General features: G+C 35.7%; 1 protein-coding gene across 7 annotated transcripts in view; it reads left to right on the top strand.

The window, feature by feature from the left end:
- PPFIA2 (PPFI scaffold protein A2) overlaps positions 1-24,030 on the top strand; it is a 356,055-nt gene that overhangs the window by 255,974 nt on the left and 76,051 nt on the right. For all 7 annotated transcript variants that reach the window (XM_076333728.1, XM_076333719.1, XM_076333708.1 and 4 more), the window contains one exon: positions 9,817-9,933. In XM_076333728.1, coding sequence (XP_076189843.1) covers positions 9,817-9,933 — 117 coding nt within the window. The remainder of the gene's footprint in view (positions 1-9,816; positions 9,934-24,030) is intronic.

Here is a 24,030-nt window from a genome sequence, read left to right as displayed (position 1 = left end):
AGCTCCCTACTTGGGCTCTTCCTTTGATCAATGTAGAAAATGAAGCCAATCAGAATTTGTGACTCAATCCCATTGATTGCTGGAAATAATTAAAACATTGTTGATCTTTATGACAGGCTAAGAAACTTGTCATTAGTGGATGACTAAATAAATTTGGTTCGGTCATGTTGATTAGTATATAAGTTTTTATTCGGAAAAGGAAGTCTTGTGAGAGTTTAAATGGCAGGTGTCAGGATGATATCTGCCAAAAGCACCTAAGCCCGTGCACTGCTTTACGTATTGAAATTCAAATAGGTCTTGCTGCAGTGCAATCAAGCTGCTAATCCTGAGATCCTTTGTAGCGCGCCACTACAGCTAGCACTCGGTTGGTACCTCTGCTTCTCACCGCAAGAGCTTGTGATCCAGCCGCTGTCCTGCGGGGCCTGTGGTTACATGCACTTCTGTGCTATTTACTGGAAGACCCTGTAGCTTGGCACATGCAAGGCTTCCTCTGGGATCCTGCAAACAGTGACAACGTGATGTAACTTAGAAGTGGTTTCTTCCATGCAAAATGTGATTTGTTGTGCCAAAAGGTGCCATGTCATGATTTTGTCTTTCCTGCCTGGTTTCTTATCTCATTCCAGAGCACGTAATGCAACATAAACAAATACGCAGGGACATGTGCAATACTCATATGTATGAATGTCGGGATTTCCCCCAGTTCTTCAGGATGTATGTATTAGGCATGTTTGAAAATAGGACTGTTCAATTGGAATACGTTTAAAGGCTAGAAATGGCTAATCTTCTTGCCAGAACAGATTAAAAATCTTAATAATGTATCTACTTTCAGGCAATATTTAATTGCTCATTCAAAAAACTTGCCACTATGCCGTAAAAACAGATTTCCATTCAAATCTTTTCATATTAGTTTGACTATTTCTAAACCATCACATTGTAACACCTATACAGAGTTCTTGTTCATGATTTCCCAAGTGGTCTGTCATGCAAACTTATCGGTGATTTATTCAGTGATGAGAATATGTGTGAAAACATATGCAGGTACATGTATACTATGCTATGCTGGAATTGCTATAATTTGGCAATCATGAGGCTGCAAGTGATTACAAAGCAATGGGACAAGAAAGAGTATAAGCTGGAAAGTGGGGGATGGAAAGACTTTCAGACACCACTGTGACAATTTGCTTTGCCTTCAGTTTGTAAATTGCCTTAACTTTGTAGACTGGAGGAATCTGCTAAGAAATTTCAAATCCCCAGTAGATTTTTCTCTGTACTTGTGTAACATCCCCTGTCCCTATAACAGAGAATGCATTTCTGCGCCTTGGATACCACAGCTCCTAGTTTTGCATCCTATATGCAACTGTGTTGAAGTGGAAACTTGTGAACAGCAACTCCTGGGCACTTACTCATGCTGCTTCTGATACTCTGCTGATAAACTCAGGCTGAGAGGATGCAGGCATGAATGTCTTAAAGTCCTGCAACTAAACCTGTCACACCTCAACTGACAGTCATTAAGATTGCAGTAAATGCTGAAACTATCCAGTGGGATTCTAATTAAATATTGAAAGTCTCTTTTGAACAGGATTATTAAAAGATTCCTTTTTACTCATGGAGAAATAGAATTAAAATTAGTATTTTGACATATCTGAGGTTTTTATGTGAGTCCTGTTCTTACAATTTACAGCAGGTATCCAGGTGACCCCCACTGAATGAGATGCATCCTTCCTAAACCTGCCCTCAGGAGCACATAAAATCTTACTTAATTGTCTTAGTTTGGTTAAAATGCCCTTCCCCTCATGACAAAATCTCCTTTTATAATACCCGTTTTTTACTCAGATTCAAAAAAGGATTAATTTCTTTTTCCTGAAAAGATTTTGCAAGTGTGCATCCCATGTTGTGTTTTTCCTCCACCAAAGAGTGAAAGGAGTATACAAGATATTGATAATACAAAATGCTGATTACCATTATAATTCCTTTCAAAAGTTACATATAAAATGTCAAGAAAATATATGTGCATTTCTGGCCCTATAACTAAAATAAAATATTAATAATGACAAATGTATTGTACAATTGAAACAATTTCAGTCACCCTATTTAAATATCTCTGAACTCTAACCAGTGGCTTCTGAAAGGCTGTGTTGAGGTTAACACAAATTAGAAATACAACTGGAAAAGGCTATATTTATGTTTATGAATCAGGATTTAAATTTCCATTGAAGCAGAAGGAAATTACCTCAGTCTCCAAGCATCATTTATTCCCCGTGCTACACTTAATATTTACCATATAAAATGATAGACATTGATTAAAGCTTAACACAAGCTATCCCCATCAAAATTAAAGCAAAGTCAGAGGTGGACCAGGAGTCTAAATTATGTTCTCAGTAGGCTGAAATCTGATATTTAACACTGTTTAAATATAGACCGTTATGATAGTATAATGTAGAGGACATCCAAGTAGGCAGTTTCACTTTTCCGTGAAAGACTTACATAAATAAGAGCTGGATGGAAAACTGACACAGTCACAAGAAGTTTAGTTTAGCATACTATCCATGTAAAAAAACCCACCTTCTTGATAAGAGATTAAACAAAAAGCCTTCTAGATCTGTCAGCTGTAGCAAAATAAAACATGGTTATCAGTGAGTTTAATTGCCTAGGACAGATTTGTTTCAATGTTGGAAGATCAAAGAAACAAGTTCAGTGGTTTAAGGTAGGGCAAGTTTATGTAAAATAGCTTTTCAAGAGCTTAAAATAATTGTCTTCCTTTAATGACTCACATTTTTTAAGTGATCCAGGTTCTTACTGTTTTTAGGGGACTGTCTGACATTACACAGGTGTGTTTAGAGTCTCTGTTAACAACAAAACATTATATTTAACTTGTCCTAAAACTATTTAAATTAATGATAAATTAAATAAATTTGAAATAGAAAATTTGAAATAATTAAGTAAAAAAAAATTCCTACTGTTTTAAATATTAGAAAGAATCCTACAAAAAGAAACTTCTGTAAATGTTTGGCCTTATATATTTATTAATTAACTTAAATATCTTTATATCTCTATATACTGTAATCATTTATTCAATGGAAAGCAAAATTAAATCAAGATGATTACAGTAATTACATTTAAATCCTTTACTGGTGGATGGTTTTAAATACAATTTAAGTAGCAAAAACGTTACAGAAAAAGTCAATAGAGAAATTGATTATGCAACTATTTTAAAAATTAGAATAGGATTTTATTTAGCCTACACAGAGGCCGTATACTTTTGAAAACATATAACTAAATGTATTTTTTTTCTCTCTGCTGTACTGTGTACAGTACTCTGTACTGTACACACACTGTGAGAATGGAAGTATGCATCCATAAGGTAACTGGAACAGTTTTCCCCACCATGTCTGAGAAGCGGGCAGGACCGGGTTAGTGTATAATACCATATTACAGGCATGCTTTTTACTTCATAAGTTGAGTTATTTCTGGAATTTCTTCAGTCCTTTGATGGTATTTATTTTGCTTAAATTTAGCCATCATAATGGGAGCCTCTAGTTTAAGATAATGGTCTGTTTTCCCTTCAGTCAAGAGAAAAGATATGCATGTCGTTCATCCCACCTATTTCAGACATAGAAGACCTGCTGGTGATGTTTCTCTCTCCAACGTTTATAGAAGGAATAGGAGAACCACTTTAATCTAAGCATTCAACGTTTTGGCTTTTCAGTTATCCTGCTCTGTGCCAACCAGATAAGTTCAAGATTTTCAGCTCAGTTACTGTAATTCTGCCTTAAGTCACAGGGTGATACAGGATGCCAAAGGCTGAAACTTAGCACTTTTGCTCTAGGCTACGCTCTGAGCTGGGGTCAGATATGGAGAACTCACTTTTTACAGAACAGCAGCACTGGGAACAAGGCCTCAGGAGCCAAGATTTCAAGCAAAGGAAATTGTTATGTTTAGGAAAAGTACCCAGAATACTATCCTTGTAATTTACAGTATATGATATACATTGATAGTAACAACAGCTTCTCCCTGAGGATGTCAGAACACTTACAGGGAACGCCTAGTGGTGAGGGCATTATTTTGTCCGGTCCCTAAATAACCAATATTCTCTGATTCACGCCAAATCTTATCAGGTAACACCACCAGTGAACATCTCAGACTTCCAAACCCTGACCCCCCCTGAGCTCTCAACTGCAAAATCATTCTTCCTGTCTAAAGTTACCATTCTTCCTTCCTGGAGTTGTCAGCCCTACTTATGGACCAAATATCACCATGATTCATAATAGAAAAAGGAATGCATTTAGTTCCTTTCCACCAACCTGGTGGGATTTGAACTTAATATTTGAACAGGGAAATATTTTCATACATACTTATATCTAAATCATATCTGACAAGTTTCTTGGTGTTTTGTAGGTTATGTGCTTCTTTCTTACTGGATTTAAAGTAATTTGATCAAGAAAATAAATTAATTCAAGCTTGTACTTACACGTCTGGTTGCAAAGTGGCAGTCATCTTTCATTCAGCACACGCACACAAAAAAGCCCAAAACACAAGACAAAAAGCAGCCAAAATGTCACACATCTCTCTGAACAAAACCGTAAGGAGTTGAAGAATGCTGGTGCTTTGAGGGAAAGTCTGGCAGTGAGCCAGCTACTGCTCCTAGGAAATCTAATAAAAGCTTTTCCATAGATGCTCAAGATATGTTTATCAGGAGTAAAAAGACAGGACCGAAGTTCTGTAAATGAAAGACAGATTTTTGAATGACATTAGACCAAACAGACCAACAAGTACATGATAAAAAAATGGAGCCATAGTAGGCAACTGTTAATAAAACAAGTGAATAAATTGGTAGTTCCTTTTCATTGCTGTTATAGGTAAGTATATTATGTATTCATAATAAAGTTAATTATCTAATTAAATAAATATCTGAAACTATAATGAGGTAACGAATGGCCACTCAAACAATCGGAAGTAGAGAACTGATTATGTTTTAGCAGCAGAGGTACCCAGTTATTTAGGATTTTATATGTTTAGAAATGGATTCTGACTTCACACCTCTCAAATAATTTTAAATTAATTACTATTTTGTAAAATGCTGTAAGTAAACATGTGGTCAGAAATGCTTTTTCCTGCTTCATTTTATGTCTTGTGAGAGAGTTGGCACCATGAATAAATCCGTTGCATCTTCATTAATAGTTTGTGTGTTCCAGTTTATTTTTATTTTGCCCAATGAGCCTAGTTCAAATGTTGCCATTTTTTGTGTGCTGATTTTTCATCTCCTTTTTGGTTATCCTTCACAGTTTGGCAGTTTTTGCAACTCCAATGTGATCTTTTATTTCTTTGATTTTTATGTCTTGGTGTCCTACTACGGATAGTAATCAGACTGTTTCTCTTGCTAAATAGGTGGAATTTATGCTATTGCTTACTGATTTATAGTCTTGTGTAATCTTTATTCATTATGAAACTATTTTCTTATTACATTGTCCTTTTTCACTAGCATGGGTGATGGGTATGGTTCTATAACATCAGGTACTTCTTCAGATCAGTTCTGGCTTATGTATTAATATCCTGTTCTATGGTGTATTTTAATATTTGAAATTAATATTCTCTTAACACCTGAATTCAGACTACTATTTTCAAGTGTACAGGCATGAGATGTAGCTTTGGTCATTTATGGAAATGAAGACCAGTTGTAATTCTGAATCTGAATTCTTGAATCCTACCTTCATAAAAAACATACGATTCAGTGATGTCTGTAAATAGCGCACACAAATCCTGCTAAGATTTTGGAGGGAATTTATATTGGTAATATAATAGGGATGTTTACCAAAACTGTAATTCAGAAAGCTGGGCTTTAGGAAAGTTGAAGAGATTTTAGAGTTGAGACAAAAATCTAGAAGTTGTGTAAGGTTGTGTTCAGAATGATTATGGCAGAGTGGGGCTTTAGAAATTGTACCGCTTGTTTCTATGCACCTCTGAAATCCAGCAAACAGAATCTAAGTAGATGGAAGTTCCTAAAAGTTTCAGTGTTATAAAACTCTCCCTTTTCAGTCACAAAAACTGACTACAAAAGTGAGAAGAATGTTGAAGATCAACATGCCTGTGAGAAAAGAACAAGCTAAAGGAGCTTTTTTTAAGGTTATAGGATATTTTTATGGGCTTAAGCCATAGAAGTTGGAAAGGTCCAACTAGAAAAGTAATACTCTACATTTTAATCTTCTTAAATTCACAACCATTGTTTCATTTTTCTCAATCAAAAAACAACGTTTCAGTTCAGCTGACTGAGCTTGGCAAAGTTAGCAGGGAGCCAAATTTAGACTTGCAACAGGAAGCTATCTTTAGACTTAACTATGGAGAGACTAACATCTCTGCAATTTTACACTCACTTCAGTTTAGAATCACGTTGAAATATGTTGCTGTGGTCCAGGTCAAATCTTGACAAATATGCTAAATAGGAAAATAATGTCTGTGATAGCAGTTTCAAAAAGGAATCTAATTGTTTGAGGTCCACAATCAGAAGTTGATAAGAAAAAAACTACATGATATATTTGATCATATTTTAGCAGGTATTGTTTGGACTTGAATGTTTAGGTTGATTGTCCAGTTTTGGGTACAGCAATGGTAAATACAACAACGGTATTTATGCACATTTATTTTCTATTAATCTGTCTTTTAATTTTTTTGATTTTGTTTTGGTTTTAGCAGGTATGACTCCATCCTCAAGAATGTTACCCTTTACTTTTTCAAAAGAGAATTTAGCATGAAAACCATTAAGAATTAAATCAAGAATTTTTACCTTAGAGGGTGAAACAGTATGTAGGTACTTGGAAAGCTGTCTGTAGACATGTTTTGTGGTAGATATGTTAAGCTGGATATCCTAAACATAAAAGCATCAATGTAAGAAATAGGTATTTCTCAAAAGTAGTAGTACTGAGTTTTATCTAAATATTGAACAATCCGTTTCTTACCTAGATCTGCGCTATTATCGCTGTCTGCTGTTGTGATGATCATTAGAATTTTAAGAAGATTCAGAGGCTACCTAGGAAAAAATTTAGTCTGTGTCTTCACCTATTTCATCATCATCATCATCATCCATTCAGGCGTGTTTTGGCTACCTGTGTAGAAAGTTACAGAAATTGTTCAGTGATTAAATTAGCACATTTGCAAATAATTTGCACATTATTGAAAGTTCAAGTTAAATAAGAAATAAGTAAGTAATAAACATGAGTGTGATAACAATTAAAAACCTTTTGCGTCAACAAACCGAAAAGTAAAAATTCATGTTTATTTGTAAGACACAGGAGAGTTTCCGTGCTTCCTTAGGAGCATTAATTCTGCCTTAATTTATTCATTAAATCAAGAAGAGAGAACAAGTATGAAAACAAGTTAGCCCTGTTGTTCTTCACAACTTAGATCTGTTATCTGACGACTACCCTAGACCTGAAACTTTTAAGACGTGCCAGACTTCAAACTCCATGTTGTTGCTGTATATAGCTACTCTGCATTCATTACAGTAATAAAACCTTTGAAACAATAAGCTTTAACAATGATGGATTTTTTGCAAAGAAATTGTTCCCAAACATTCAAAAATCAAGTGAATCCCCCAAAGTAATGATACACAATATTGTATTCTTTTCATTTGCCTTTCACTTTGAAGGGATAATTTAATTTTATTTTACTATTATGTATTTATTTACTTAGAAAGTGATGATCCTAGGATATCTAAAGACCAGCAGATGCTAAGAAAAAATAAACTATTATGGAATATGTGATGAAATGATAAAATTTTGCAGTAGTGTTTATCCAATTTTCTTATTGAGCTAAAGGACAATTAAAGATTTGTCTTAGACACAGATGATAATTCAAAATGAAGGCATAGTGAAGTCTGCATTTTAATGGATCAATGAAAGATTATAATATGAAAATCCAGATCTATTGTTGGCTGCCAGTTAACATATCCTGTGATTTTATGTTTGTTTCACATGATGTATAATTACTCTCCATAAATCATAATTTTATAATATATACTTTGAAATATCTCCCTTAATCTACCTGAAAGTCACTTTTAGCACTAATTGATGGCTAATTTTGCTTGGTGGGAACTATAAATTCTTTAGTTTTGATTTGAGAACCATTTGAACCATAAAGGAAAAGAAATGAGTGAAGCTATTAAGAGAAAAAAATTATTAAATTGCCGATTACTGTGTACAAAGGGAATCTATGCTAATGAGATTATAAAGACCTTTTTCTGTTATTTAAGACTGACCTAATTCTCTTATTTAAGCAAAATGTTTTAAAGCTCAGTGTATTTGTACAACCCCAAAAGACACAGATTGCCTCAGGTGGTTTTAATTCCCACTCTTTTATATTTTCCTATAATTTCTTTGAGTGAAATGTTCCCCTCAAGTCTCGGTCTTGGCACTGAAATCGGTGGGAGTCACACAAGTTCTACAAGGGCTGTAACTTGGAATTTAGTGAGCAGTGAATCAGCCTGACTCATATCACAACAGTTTTCAACATTTATATTAAGGAAGAGTTGTTTAAAGTGGCGTGTCCCTGAGATCTCAAATGCTGGTAAGAGCTGATTCAAATAGTCTTTACACTCAGAACTTAAATGTAAGTTAAAAAACACATTTGAAAAAACTTTTTTCCAAACTAAATTATTCAGGTCAAAGTAAATATGTTTTAATGTAAATTAAAATTAAATTAAAAATTAAATTAAATTAAATTAAATTAAATTAAATGTCCCACAAAATCTTGGCTGCTGTACACACTTACCAGGTAGTACTGCTGTAAATCTTCCCTCCTACCCCACGCTTTTGTATTCTAGGACAGGACAGTGTTTTAGGGTGTTTCTGAGTCAGGATTTATGCAGACACAATACAATGATAGAAGCCTTTAAATTTACACCAGCTTTCCAAAAACGGCATCTATGCATCCTACCAGTGTTCTACTGTGTTTAATACACAGTGCTATCCATTCAGTAAATCATTTATTATATGTGCTCATGAAAGCAGAACGGTACAGAGAGATCTAACTGTGCAATTTATCAAAATAAATAAGTTTTATATTAGCCAGATTTTCCAGCTTATCATGGTATACCATGTAAAAATTTTTTAGGACCTGAATCTTTCAATCCTGTGTATTGTTTGAGAGTAAGCTACAAAGTTGGAGAGAAAGCAGCTTATTTTCCAGTAGCTGCATGGGATTTTTAATATCACTACCAAAAAATAAAACAATATTTTTAATACAATAAAACCTACTTGTATATGCACTAAAATAGTCAATGAATACCACATCAGAGGACTTGTTTTTCTTAACAACACGTACATGTTTTTCTTAACAAAAACCACTTAAAACGTATGTTGCGGTTACTAACAGATGGGAAGTTGACAGAAAGCTAGCACTTCGTTTTACATCACTTGGTTTCGATTCATAGCCTTTTGCCACTGTTTTCCTATAATGCCAGTTTGGCATCCATGGTGGTCTATATCAAAGAACGAGTCTTGGTCTTGCCGTGTTACAAAATCAATGCCTAACAGCTCTTTCACCTTTCAAGCTAAGAAAAAAAAAGTACCCTAGCACAAAGTAAGGAATAGAAGATAAAACAAGACGATGTTGACTATCCTGTCATTTATAGGTTCCTTTGTATCCTTAATGGCCTTTAGTCATTATTGTTTGTTTTTTAAACCTCTCTGCATGTATAGACATAATTTTGCAAATGCTACAAATGGCCAATACATGATCGAAATGTTAATAGATTTAACAAATTGTCTGCTCAGTAGTTTTTGGGTTTCTTATGTATATTGACCACTTATTTTCTTTCTTTTGCAGATTGTAGCTTTGCGTGAACAAAATGCACACATCCAAAGGAAAATGGCAGCTGGTGAAGGGTCTGCCGAATCAGAGCATATTGAAGGAATGGAGCCAGGGCAAAAGGTTCATGAAAAGGTATAAAATGTTATTTTTCATTGGATCACACAATCAATATGAGAAATAATCAGGTGCAAGATTTTTGTAACGTGAATATTTTATGGGAGTTCTCTTTAGAATATTGTCTGCCTACTAAAACTAATATAAAAAAATGAGCTTGTTTAAATGGAAAGGAAATGCAAATGGGCAGGTCCTTGCTCTTTGATAGGGTATTGAGTTAGAACCACAGCTTATGACAAACTTTTCTTGGTTTTTTTTTGTGTAATGCTACAATAAAGGATGCTGTATCCTGCTGAGTGATCCTTTGTATGTCACATACAGAAGAGCAAGGTGTAGTGGCACATACATGCAAAAAGGTATATATGCAAAAACTGCTGCCAAAATAGTCCATAAGTGGAGGACAGACCTAAAAACTAGAAAAAGTAATTTTCCTCTGTGCTACCTGTAGATACTCTTCAAATTCATGTCCGTGTTCATACAGAGAAAAATGAAAAGCATTTTACTTATTTAGCACTCTTTCAATATGAAACAGGTATACAGAATTTAGGCTAAGTATTTGCCACTTAAGGCTGAAAGAGGAAAAAGGGTAGAGAATATCTGATTTAGAAACAAGGTTTAGAAAGTAAGCCTTTGTTTTCCAGATTGATAAAAAATAAGTTGCATATCTTCCTCTCTTGCTTTACAGTTATTAAATTAAAGTGCAAGCATAACATAACATTTGGCAGACAGCTGAAATGAGTAGAGCTGCTGCTTGGATCTCTGAGCGTTTTTGTCTAATGGCATGTGATGAACAGTGGCATAAATCATACTTATAAAAAATAACACTCATCATTACTTATTTATTTTATAGGCAATCCAATTTACAAGGATGCACTTGCACTGCAAGCATTAATTTTACATGTTTTGTGGTTTATTTTATGTGTGCATTTTTCTTTAAGTAAACTATGTGGTTGAGAAACATACAGTAAATAAATAGTGTTCAGCTACTTTCCTCTTCCTTGCAAAATCTTACTCTTCGACACATCTGTGAAATTTTGTTAAAACAGTGAACAACCCACTCACTTGTGCTTTTAAATACAACCACACTGCTTAGCTAAAAATCTCAAATTTTCCACTTTTTTTACAAGCTATGCCTTCTGCTTTGAGCCATTGGGCTCATTACTCATAAGCAGAACTAAGTGGAAATAAGAATATCTGTCCTTTAATAAATCTGTGTATTTAAACATTAATGAAAGAGGAATGAAAGCCAAAGTAACACATTGTTATAATTTTATATGAAAAGTTTCTAGAATATTATGTCCAGAAAACTTCTATGCTGCATAATCAAAACAATTTAAGTTGGTCTTGTTAAGCTGAATTAAAGGCTTGTGCTTACTAATTTTTGCTCCTTATAATGAAATGAAATGTAATGAAAGCATACTGGCTAGGAAGTTAACAGGAGGCTATATTGACACCAGATCAACCAAGTGCACTCTAATTCACATCCTCTGCACTAGCTGCTCTCTACCTTTCTACTGTTACCTTAGTGCCCACCATCAGTTCCTCCTTAGTTTGTGAAGTCCCCACTTCATAAAGTACTTCAGCTTAAGCCCAGACTCTAAGCATTCATTTAGAAAATATTCCTTCAACTTCAGCAGTAGGGATGGAGAACAATAAGCTGAGGTGATGGTTTGCACCCTCTTACAATAGAGGAGATCAAGGTTCAGTTTCAGTCAGTCAGAGTAGATCCTACATTTTAGTTTCCACTTCGTGACTGATAGTCGCAACAATTATATAGGTAAAACTTAAGCAGTACTTTCAGGAAATCACCATATTAATCATGCCTATTTTTTTGGACTTCCCAGGAGATACACACGTGGTAAAGTCTACACAGACATCGAAGCAGAGCTTCCCTAGGTTTCCAGAACAGGTGATCCCAAATCAGCATAGTCAATTAGAGGATACCTCAGGTAAAACTTACCTACAGTAAGAGTTAGGCAGCACGGCTAACACGGAAAACATGAAGACTGGACTGTTTTCTGAGACTTAAGTGTGTCAAAGTTTAACATCCATTCTGAAGCTGGAATAACTTCTTGTGTATTTAGGAAAAAGATGTCAACATAGATTTCAGCTCATTTGTGGTATCAGTACTGAATGATTACTATACTCTTGGGGGAAAAAAATAATAACCTGACTGCATTGTACGGCAACACAGAAATATTTTGCATTACTGCAATGCTTAGAATAGGTGCTGAAAGAAGTTATTAAATACTTCTAAGCTACTTCCTCTCAAGAGGATTGAAAGAACAGTCCAAGAACTTTTCTGTGCCATTCATTTTCTTCTTCGAACAATCTTGGAAAAATGAGACATTGCCAGAGAAGATAAAAGTTAGTGTCATGCCATAATTGAAACTATATGACCAAAGTTGCATTAATCTGTTTACCTACACTGATAGCAAAATTATGAAAAAGCTAATAGTGAAAATTAAGAGTTAAAAAAAACCACTCCAGAACCTGAAAATGAAAGAATGCTAAAATGAGTTTATACATTTTACAGAAAGTAGTTTATGTATATATATTTTTATGAGACAAAAAATTTGGTTCAAAAGGAAACTGTTCTACTATACCATAAATTGATTTCTATAAAGCAATGGCTCAGTACATAGTAATTTTTTTTTTTTTAATAAGCAGTAAGGGAAATCAAGCTAGTTAATCTTTAAGAAATAGAAATATTATTAATGGTGACAGGGTGTAATCATAAATGGAGACTCATTATCAAGTATAAATGAAACATCTCAAAAGAAAATAATGGTAAAATAGAAGTAATGAGAAGTATTAACTATGAATATTTATTACTCCACCAAAAAAAAAAAAGGCAAAAATTCTAAAAAGAGTGAATGGCTTTTAATTATGATTTCACAAAATTCCAAACTTTGTAAGACATCTGCTGTAGGAAAGTATTAGGGATTTCAACATGGAATTATTCTGATTTAAAACAAAACAAAACAAAACAAAAAAAACAACAAGGAGCTTTTTGGGTCTAGCTTTTTGTGCCTGGAACAGACTGCAGATTGCACTGTGAGTCACTTTCATTTGCAGGTGGATGCCAGGTCACTGAACAGGTAAGGTCACACATGTTTTGTAGTCGGGACCTCAACTAGGTACATTAAAATTTCTGCTCTATGACAATAAAGCTTCTAAGCTATATCACTTAGGCTAGAGAAATTTAAAAGCTAGCAAATACAGAAACTTGCAAAGAGGCCAACTTACACAAACAGAAAAGCTTTAAAGGAATTTTTTAAATTATTTCAAAAAATCCTGGCAAAGATCATCTGCTATGGGAATTAAGATGCAATTATTGCTACTATCAGATATTCTCCTACCCAGATCTGTGACCACTGGCAACCACTTGCTGCCATCCCAGTCCGTCACTTGATCTGTAAGGACAATAGCCTGATTTCCCCACAAGTGAAGGCCAGGAAAGGCAGAATTCCCAGTGAATAAAGTGCCGATTGGGAAATCTATTAGGAAGCAGGTAGGGAAGCTGCAAAGGTGGGACTGAACAGCGTTAGAGATCAAGATGATCTCAGTGGAGGATGCATGCAGGGATGTTAAAGGAAAGAAGCTGGGCAGGTGTGAAGTTCTGCAGCGGCAGAACAGTGAAGAAGGAGCTTGCCATTCGGCAGGGGGGTAGCTTATGTGCACCTCTTCTCAGTACTGATGGTTTCCCATCTGAAACAGCCAGCAGTGAGTGACAATAGATGAGCCCCTCCTGACAGTATGAGCAGGATCTGTTGACTACACCTGATGTACCTCTGGGGAAACTTGAGTCCAAGGTGTTAGTAAAGGATTACCAAAGTTCATCTGCTGCCTCAAATTATTGCAGGAGGTTATTATACTGCAGGAGGTTATTTATCCTAAGCAAACCCAAAATGATGACAAAACTTTGGGACAAGAAAGGTTGGTGTTCTCATCAGTCCTTGAGTCCTTGATAAGCTTCATAGCTCGGAAAGAAAGATACGTTGTGGAGATGAAAGTGTGGCTGTGCAGGTGGTATTGCCAAGTGATCTTTGGTTTTCTCAGCTCAGGAGCTGATGGGCAAAAATAGACTATATCATGTAAAAGCATGAGTGTCTTTGACCAATGGATTTCTACTTTAGTGAGAAAGATTAAAAAAAGGAAGCCAAGAGATGCATTTGACCACAACCCCTAGGTTGGAAGTATATGATTTTTCATAAAATTTCATACATGTAGGTGGTTAATGGGGCAATGTAGAAAAAGGTTGTTATCATCTGCTAGAATACTAAGTAGGAAAAACTCGCAATTCATTCAGATAAGGTTCTACTATAAATCACAAAGGGGGAAGATGAAATGGATTAAGTGTCTTATGAACAACAAGCAGAATTATTCAGAGGGTAGGACCTACACTGAAGATAACTTAGTTTGATGTGATTGCCAGTGACAGAGGTAGGGTCCTAACTCCAGTAGGAATAAAATTCATCTCTTGGTATGGAAAGAGCTCTCTGATAAAACCTCATAGTTATTTTTTAAAAATTCATACAAGGTATGAGAAGGCTGGAATGAACAAACATAGCACCTACATAATATGGGAAACAGGTTTGTAATAATTCTGCAGAAATGGATCTGGGGATTAATGGGGATGCTAAAAATATCATGGATCAACAGTATAAAGGCAAATGCCGTGATGGGATAGCTAAACAGAACTAGAACCTGCAGGACGTGAAATATTCCTGGACCTTCCTCGGCACTGGTAAGGCTTCAGCTGAAGTCTTGGACCCAGCTTTGGGTCCCACGCTTGAAGAGAGATGTGGACTGTCTTGAGAAGAATTCAGAAGATAGCAATAAAAACAAACAGAAATCTAGAGAACATAACCTCTGAGAAGAATTTTCAAAATGTAGGCTGAAAGCCTAGAGAACAAAAGACTAATGGGCACAGAATTATTATCTTCAAATATATAAAATGTAGCTTCAGATATAAAGGGAATCAGTCAAGGAGTCTCAAGAACTGGAAACTTTTAAGGATTTTTAGGAGAAATAACTTACATTTGAGACAGGATACAGTGCCGAGAGGGTGGTGGGCTAGGTGGCTAGCTCTATGATTCTCTATTACAGGGCAGCCAGAGCACCGTTTTAAATTCTATATTCACAAGCACTGTCCTCTGATTGAAGCACGAGGGCTTCCAACAGTAATATATTAATTCACAATAAAAGTGGTAATATATTCAATAATTGCTTCCGAACTCTGACTGACTACAAAAGCAGTTTTATGAGATGATAAAGCAAGGCATATGTCCTTCTCATTGACAACTACATGGCCAATTCTCATGTATGAAGGCTAAGGGGAATTTTAAAATAGAGAAAGCGGACAAAAAATGTTCCAATGATAAAACTAGTGAAACAAAGACAAGTACTAAACATGAGAAACAATTAATGAGTATGTAGAGTAATCCAAGAATATGCAAAACCCCAGACATGGCCATTTTGCCATGTATCAGTGTAATTTTTTAATGTGAAATAATGAAATCATATTAATTATTTAAATCTGTAAGACAAGTTTCAAAGGAAAAAGAAAATAAAGAGATTATTGCATGTCAATGATCCAGTTAATCTAGCACTTCTTCTCAGTTCCAAACTATGAGATGTTTTAGAGAAAATCTATCAAAACAAATATTTGGGATTATTCCTATGCAAGGTTTTTTTTTTCAGAGTTCTATTTTGTTATGTGTAGAACTATATTGGAAACATTTTTTCCAGTCCTATCTGAAATCACTTTGAATAGTCTTATTATTCGTATTATGAACAAAATATACATATCTAGAGAGAGAGAGAGAGAGATTCTACATTACCAGTATAAAAAAAACATGTATTTTTATGGAACTTCACTTCATCACCCGTTTCTTTTTCAGACAAACGACTATACAAAGGCTAATATTTTGGTTTGGGAAAAAAAAAAATTTGTACATACTAGAGACCAACATCAGATTATTTGCCATCTAACTCATAACCCATTGTGCTGTTTCCTGTGTAATTTTAAGTCGGTATGATTCATTCTGTTTTTATCAAAAAGCAATATAAAAGTCCCTGTAAGTGTATGAAGTAATGAGTTACCTGAGGAATCCAATGTCTCTACTTTTATTTGCCATTTTGGACTAGCAATAATTTTCATCTATATCCAACCAATGGTCATGGTCAGACTGGAGGAAGAAAATATTTTTCCACAATGTTTGAAGGATAATTTGTCAAGATACCCCAAATACAAGATTTTCCTTACTGAAATAGTACTTAGTACATTTAAAGACAAATTGGGATGCCTGAACCTGTGGCTGAACCTCATGCACCATCTACCATGTGTAACTGGAGCAAGAAATAGGAATGAGTCTAAGATGCTGATAGGAGACACAATGTGCTCTCATTTCTTGCTATAAACTGTGTCCCTTTAAAGTGGTGCCTGCTGGACCCCCCAAAATAAGATACTGAGAATAAGTATTTTGTTTTCAAATAAAGTCATTATTTCATGCTGATATTTATTTCAGGTTCCATAACAGCCATGGAAATTGAATTATTCAATAAAATGGAATGTTTTCAGAAATGCTTATATGCAAATTGTGAAGGATTGAAGTTGCTTTGGAAGACATTTAATCTTCTGATGTTTGTATACCTTAAATGTCCACCATTAAAGTATCTCCTTCACTTATAATGAACATTTATGAATGTAATGAATATAATGAAAATAATATTTTGATGGTTCAAAATTCATTGCCTATTTCTGGCCTATATTGGAGAATATTCTACAGTAATTTCCATGCCATATCTTTTAATTCAAACGTATAACAAGTCATTGCTATAATTCTTCTGAAGTTAATGGAGTTTTATCAGAGGCAAATTGGCCTGGGGAATGACTATTTTTATCCTCAAAGATGCCTTGTATGCATAGGAGGGTTCCTGCTTGACAAAGCACTTCAGCATGGATTTCTGTTACACTGAAGACATGAAAGCTAAGCATTTAAGTGCAGTGTAAATCAGGGTGTTTCTCCTTGGAAGCGCACTGTTTCTATTTTTAAACTTTTTGCTGACATTTGTAACTGCAAGTTGTAAACACTAGTAAAATACAAAGCCTATTTGTCCCTACTTGGTGCCTTTATTTTTTTTAATATTTCATACGTCACTATGATACCTATAACCTGCTAATAAGGGAACTCTTCCTTACTCCAAGATACATAACTGTACCATTAAAACTCCTTAACTAGTTTCATGTTTTTACCATCTTTTTATAACAAGTATACCGCACTGGTCCTACCTGTAGTAAGGTCGGTTTTACCAGCACAGTTGTTCCTTTCCCCACAGAATAGTAAACTAGAATATTTTAGGCATGTGGAAACAGATACGTATGCCAGGACAGGTAAAACAGTCTGATAGTCCTAGTGCAACAAAGACCTTTTTCTCCTAGATAAATAATGGTACATTTTATGAGGAACTCGGAGCTCTATATAATTACTTTTTACATGTATTAAACAGCTGGGGGTATTTTGCCTTATAATATACCTCAGAAATAGTGTGGCCAGTAGGAGTAGGGAAGTGATCGTGCCCCTGTACTCGGCACTGGTAAGACCACACCTCGAATACTGTGTTCAGTTTTGGGCCCCTCACTACAAGAAGGACGTTGAGGTGCTGGAGCGTGTCCAGAGAAGGGCAACGAGGCTGGTGAGGGGTCTGGAGAATAAGTCTTATGAGGAGTGGCTGAGGGAACTGGGACTGTTTAGCCTGGAGAAGAGGAGGCTGAGGGGAAACCTCATCGCTCTCTACAACTCCCTGAAAGGAGGTTGTAGTGAGGTGGGTGTCGGTCTCTTCTCCCAAGTAACTAGTGATAGGACGAGAGGAAATGTCCTCAAGTTGCGGCAGGGGAGGTTTAGATTGGATGTAAGGAAAAATGTCTTTACTGAAAGAGTGGTTAAACATTGGAACAGGCTGCCCAGGGAAGTGGTGGAGTCCCCATCCTTGGAGGTATTTAAAAGACGAGTAGATGAGGCGCTTAGGGACATGGTTTAGTGGACATGGTGGTGTTGGGTCAACGGTTGGACTCAATGATCTTAGAGGTCTTTTCCAACCTCAATGATTCTATGACTATGATTCTATGATTCTATACTTCAGCTTATTTAAGAATCACATTTTTTCTTCTTACTCATAACACTAACATATTCCAATAATTAAATCAAATGCCAGTAGTCAATAAATACTAAAATCTGTTAAAACATTGACAGCAATTATAGACATTGCATCCTGGAGGATTAAAAGGTGTTTTGCCAAAGCAAACACAGTGGGCTAAAATGTTCAGAGTGCAGATCAAATAAAATTAAAATGAAATAGTATAATAAAAGTAACAGGTCTCTTTCAGAGCAGTGATTCATCAGAATCTGTTCCTTTTTTTTGACTATTTTTTGATTTTCTGATCACTTTGTATGGTCAGTAGAAAACTGCAGAAGAAAACTTTCCATTTCAGTTTTAACTTATTAATTTATATCACATGTGCTCCTTTGTTTTGAATGAATAGATAAAAAATCTTTCCTTTTAACTAGCAGCATAGTGGAATGGCAGAGAATGGAGCGAAGGTGGGACACATGTAGCCCTCATCAGAAGCACCAGTTTAAAAGAGGACTTAGTAAGGATTGAACACCAACCATCAAAGGGGTGTTTGTAACTTAGAGAAAGTTTGCTGTAAGGACTTTTTGTTTTGCTGTTTACTGAGTGCAGTCAGAATGCATGATGTATAAAAAATAGTGGGAGACGTGATTGTTGCCCCAAAGCATTCGCATTCCGAATTAGAGAAATAATACACTTCAGACACAAAATACATTTGATAACCAGATGTGTTTCCAAGCAGTGCAGATATCTTTCTGGCTTTCTAATCATCCCTTTCTGGATTAATATTGATAAAGCTAATTAAAGAAGCCTGTGCTGAGGGGGACTTAATGAAGATTGATGGCTTGACACACCTGGGAAGGTGAGGAGTTTTCAGAGTGAAAGGAAGTATGGATAAAAGCTGCAGCTGGGATTAGAAGTCTTTGTGAATTGAAGGAGTGAGTCTGGGAGAGTATGCAATATTCTCTCTGAAAGAGTCTAGGCAAATATTTTGTAAGTACTGTTCTGCTTAATAGTTGAGTATGTCTGCGTGACTATGAATACTTAGTGCTCAACACTATAGCATAGGTGTATTATTATATTGAAAAGCTGCATTACTTATGCATTATTTACATGATAAATCACTAGACTTCTCAGTCAGATCTTTAATTTTTCAGGAAATCAGCTCTTTGTCTGTTTCATATAAATTAGTTTGTCTTTCGGTCATAAAAACTTTTCCTTTCCACCTAATAGAAACCCCTATATACTTCTACATATCAAGCCTGTTAAAACACTGCTTTAAAAGTCTCATTACCTTTGCAGGGGAGTTTTACACTCCAAGCACTGTGCTACCTGACAGCATTGGCTGACTGACCTTTGCTGGATGATTTACTGCAAGGAGTTGCCAGGACAGTCATTTCTAATGGTAGGCTGGTGAGACTACTAAGAAAAAGGAGTTAGTCAAGGCAAACAGGGGCAGGGTTTGCATGTATAACTTGGTTTGGGTGGCTAACTTGCCCTTAGAATAAAGAAGCTGATTTCTCTCTCCTTATCTCTCAGAAACTGTTTCTCTCGGAGAACAGTTTCTCTCAGAAACTCTTCTAATTGTGTAAAAGAGAAATAGGCAGGCATTCTGAAGGGACCAGCAACAAGAAGAAAAATGCCCGCCCACCAAGTAAACCTTCCCCCCCACACCCCATTTTGCAAAATGCGTGAAGTGTGACAGATGATTACAGGCATCAGAAATAAGAATAAGAGCTGGAAGCTGATCAGGAAGCAGTTATTCCAGATCTTTAAAGTAGTAATAAAAGCTGGAGTCTTTTGATGGCTTGGTAGAAAGAGCAAGAAAGTGAGGATGTTTGGAGAGAAAAGTGCTGGAGAAGGTAGCTATTTTTACATCAGTATTGGGGTGGGGAAGAAATATTTCAGTTGAGAGAACATTGGCTTTGATAGTTGATTAGAGGTTGGAGAAAATTCAGAGTAACTGAAAAGGAGACCTCTAATGATTATGAGATTATTGCCTGACACAGACCAAAAGATGTGGAACGACCTAGAGAAGTAGCATAGCCTTCAAATGTAAAGAGGCAACCAACCGCTTAGAAATGACTGTGACAGCTTAGGTGTAATGCTGTTATTTTTGGCATAGCTTATTCACATTCTGTTTTGTGTGCTGATTATATGGATGATGATCATATTGCTTTTGCTTGTTTAGTTGTCACTTGTGATTGGGCTATCGCACAGCTATGTATCTGTGCTAATCTCATTTACTTTCTTTTAAACCTTTTGCATGAGGCATTTGAATGGAATGGGGTGGAAGAACTCTACACTGTAGTAAAAAGCATCCTCTGGTAACTTATTCATTTATTCTTACATCTCAAACAGCATCAGTAAACATTACTCTTTGCAGCATTACATTTTACTCTTACTTTCATAAAGTCAAGTGACATATGTAATTTAGCTTCCTTTCATGATTATTTTCTTTCCTTTTTAGTATTTCTATACTACAGAATTCAGACAAATTTATTTGACCTGAGAAATATACAGTATTTCTGTCTCTCCCCTGATGATCTGGCCTTCATGGCCAGCTTTTCAAAGTCGGAAGGAACATCTCCATCACTACAGAGCTAAAAATAATCTTTTTTTCCCTGGGATTTGGGACAACATTTTCCAATGTGTCTGCCTAACTGTTTTAAAAGCTTAAAAAAAAAACACAACAAAAAAGAAACTGTTTTAAAAGCTTTTAAACTTTATGTGGCATTTCTTTCCTACTCTTCCTCGTGTTGATTTTTCTATATATGTATTATTCATAGGAATTATCTTTGTTCAGAGAGAGTCTAAACATAACTTAGGTTTTAAAATCGGTACTCCTACTGATCATGTTGTATTTCCAAAATATTTCTAAAGTGATTTATACCATCGAAATTCTGTATATTGCATATGAAGTACAGGAAAGCTTTCATATCTCAGCTGCCATATCAGCAGTTGACTGACCAAAAGTCAGAGCAACTGACCAAATACATCCATATTTTATAGAGCAACAGCTGGCACCTGCCTTAGTAGAAGTTGAAGGGAGACTTCTCACAAAATGAAGTGAGGCAGTGATGGCTTTTTAGCTTCAGATGCCATCCTAGAATAACAGGGAGTGGAAGAGGGATATCTTGAAGTCCAGTCACCATGAGTGTTATGGTCACAGGCTTATGGCACATATGAGGATATGTCATATCTGGAGGCAGGTAACAGTATATTCCGGTCTCCAAGAGCTCCTGCAGCAATGACATTCTGTTATTTAGAAACAATTCTGTCTTATTTTTATAGCCTTTTCTAAATATTGTGACTTTTCTGAAAACAATTCGTTGCTGAACGTTAGCTTGTGTCCATTGCTTAATTTTTTATGTATGCTTTAGATCATTGCTTTCCTGTCCAACTTCTTACTGGCAAAAAAAGAAAGAATAAAATTCCCTGATTTGGCATGCTGTAAGGTTCAGAGAGAACTTTCATAAACCTGTGTTCTTTGCTTACATATATTTACAATATTTATATGGGCAAATGAATCTTCACATAGTTAAGAAATAGAACTTACTATACACAGACCTTTGAAAAGCCATTTTAATGTTAGATTTTTATATTACATGTTGAGAAAAATATGTATAATCAAAAGGGTATTTTTAACAAAAGTTTTCATGTTTTTAAAGATAACTCAATTCTGACATAACTCTAGTATAAGACAGTGTCAGAGGTCCTCTGTGTTATGCTGTTTGCCAAAGGTAGCCAGCCTAACTAAGAGAGACAGTTGCCTTGAATATTTGGAGAGCCTGAGAGAAATTTCTTCAGCATGAACTCTCAAAAACCACAATGACATTATACAGACTTGAGAACATGGTGAGGACTTCAATTTTGACACTAGGGATTTATGGTGCAATGAACTTGCCAGTACTCCTTTAAAAAAGAATTCAGAGAGTGTCTTAGTAAAGAGTAGACATAAAGCACACAATTTTCTGGGTTTAAAAAAAAAAAACCAACCGTACAAAAAAGCCCCGGTGCTTATACCATAAAAATACTAGTTTGTTCTAGGAATTCTAAAAGACCAGACTTCTGAATTTTAAGGTTACTTTCAATTATTCAAAGGTACCTTGTGGTTAGACAGACCTTAATTTAGTCCTCAGGCATGGAAATACTTATGCACATGAGCATCATGTGAATCCCCTGTGCTCATACTACCACAAACTGAGAGGCACTCACGAGGAGTTCTATCAGGTAAATGAATCCTATCTCCACTGCTGATTGTTCAGAGCTAACCCCGTGAGATATTCTTTTTTCCTTCTCACCACTATCTGAAGTTAAATTCTAGCACAAAATACGTAATTAATTACTGGTTGATAGTATTTAGACTAAACGTATCTGTGTCAGATATTTTACAACTGTAGATAAAATATCACTTGGAGATGCTTTTTACTGTTCTTGGCGTTTGCCTTTATAAAATTAGGTTCCTGTGTATATTTTGCCACGTATGTAGTTGACTGTAAGGTTCTTTCTACAAAATAAAATGGAGAAGTACTTTGCAATCAATAGCCTGGGACAATTTTACAATTTCTTTGCTAACTGCTGTAGTCTGGTGTCCTTACTCTTTAAAAAAAAAAAAAACAAAAAACAAAAAAAAAAACCAAAAAAAAACAAAAAAAAAACCCCCTTAAGTGTACCTCCACTCAGTTTGCCTTCAGTATTATTGCTAAGGCTTAATTGAAAGGGCAATATGAAATGGGTTAACAGGCTACAATATTCTGCGTTAGTCTTGTTTTACACTTTCTCCTCGTGTTCCTTCTACCATTGTTCTTGTTTTTACTAGTAAACCAGTCTGCAGCTGGTTTTCCTTTTATTATTTCATGGCAGAGCGAATAGGGGAGAGAAGCAACGATCTAGGGGAGATTTATTGTTATGTGTAATGCTCCAATTTGCTGTCCTTCTCCCTGCTGACACTCCTATACAAGCAGCAGATTGCCTCACTGCTATGCTTTTTGGATCTTGAAAGAAGGAAAATCTGATACCAGGGATGTTGGTTTCCTTTTCATACTGTTCAGTGGTAGGGAACATGAACGTTTGTTTTCCTTCTCCATTTCCACAGACCATAAGCAATTCAAAGATTCCACCACCACCACCACCACCCCCCACCCCCAACATTTCTTATTTAATCCGTATTACCCTTTATGGCACTTGGTCCTACAGGATATTTTTTTAACTTTGATTTCCTCTGCAGTATGCCACCTCTGTTGTAGTTAATAACATCACTGTCATCAGATTTACTTGATGATTATTTCACCTCCTTTCTGTTTCTCCTCCTAGCTCCTTTCCCTATATTTGGGTGAGTGTAAAAGCTTTCTTTATGAAGTAAGAGTATCTCTGAAACCCTTCGTATGGGCTGTGATTTCTCAGTTATTTATGTGGTATGTGGTCATATACCACAAAAAAAAAAAACCAACTCCAAAAACCCACAGCAGGCCTTCCTCTTGCTGTTGCTCTTTCCCTCACTCTTCCCAGTGATGAGGAAAGCAAGTGCTACGTTGCTGGGTACAAATGTACTTGCTTATTTACCTTTCTTTGCTCTGAACTAGCCCAAGCAAAGACGTCTGAGGTTGTATTAGGTCTTTCAGGTTGATGCCAACCAGACTTTTCATCTGGCTGAGAAACCCGTGGAAGGGGGCAGGGGGAGAGGGCAGAGACCCTTATGGCGCGTGTAGCAGGCGTGCACGCATTGCAGCTGTGTGTACCCGTTGCATCTGTAGAAAGCAAAAAAGATTAAGTCAAGAATATATGATGATACCATTTCTGCAGCATTGTGGTCTAAATAAGTAAATGTGATAGAAACAGATGGACTATCTTTTATTGGATAAACTAGTTAGCAAAAAAAAAGCAAAGCATTGGAGCATATGAGCTATTTCCCACGTTTCTTTTTTCAAGGAAAAATAGCCATTGCTAGTAGATACTTTTATGTGAAATTTTTGAAAT

This window comes from Aptenodytes patagonicus, chromosome 1 (assembly GCF_965638725.1).
Source record: "Aptenodytes patagonicus chromosome 1, bAptPat1.pri.cur, whole genome shotgun sequence".
Classification (NCBI taxonomy): domain Eukaryota; kingdom Metazoa; phylum Chordata; class Aves; order Sphenisciformes; family Spheniscidae; genus Aptenodytes; species Aptenodytes patagonicus.
This window is presented reverse-complemented; position numbering and strand designations above follow the sequence as displayed.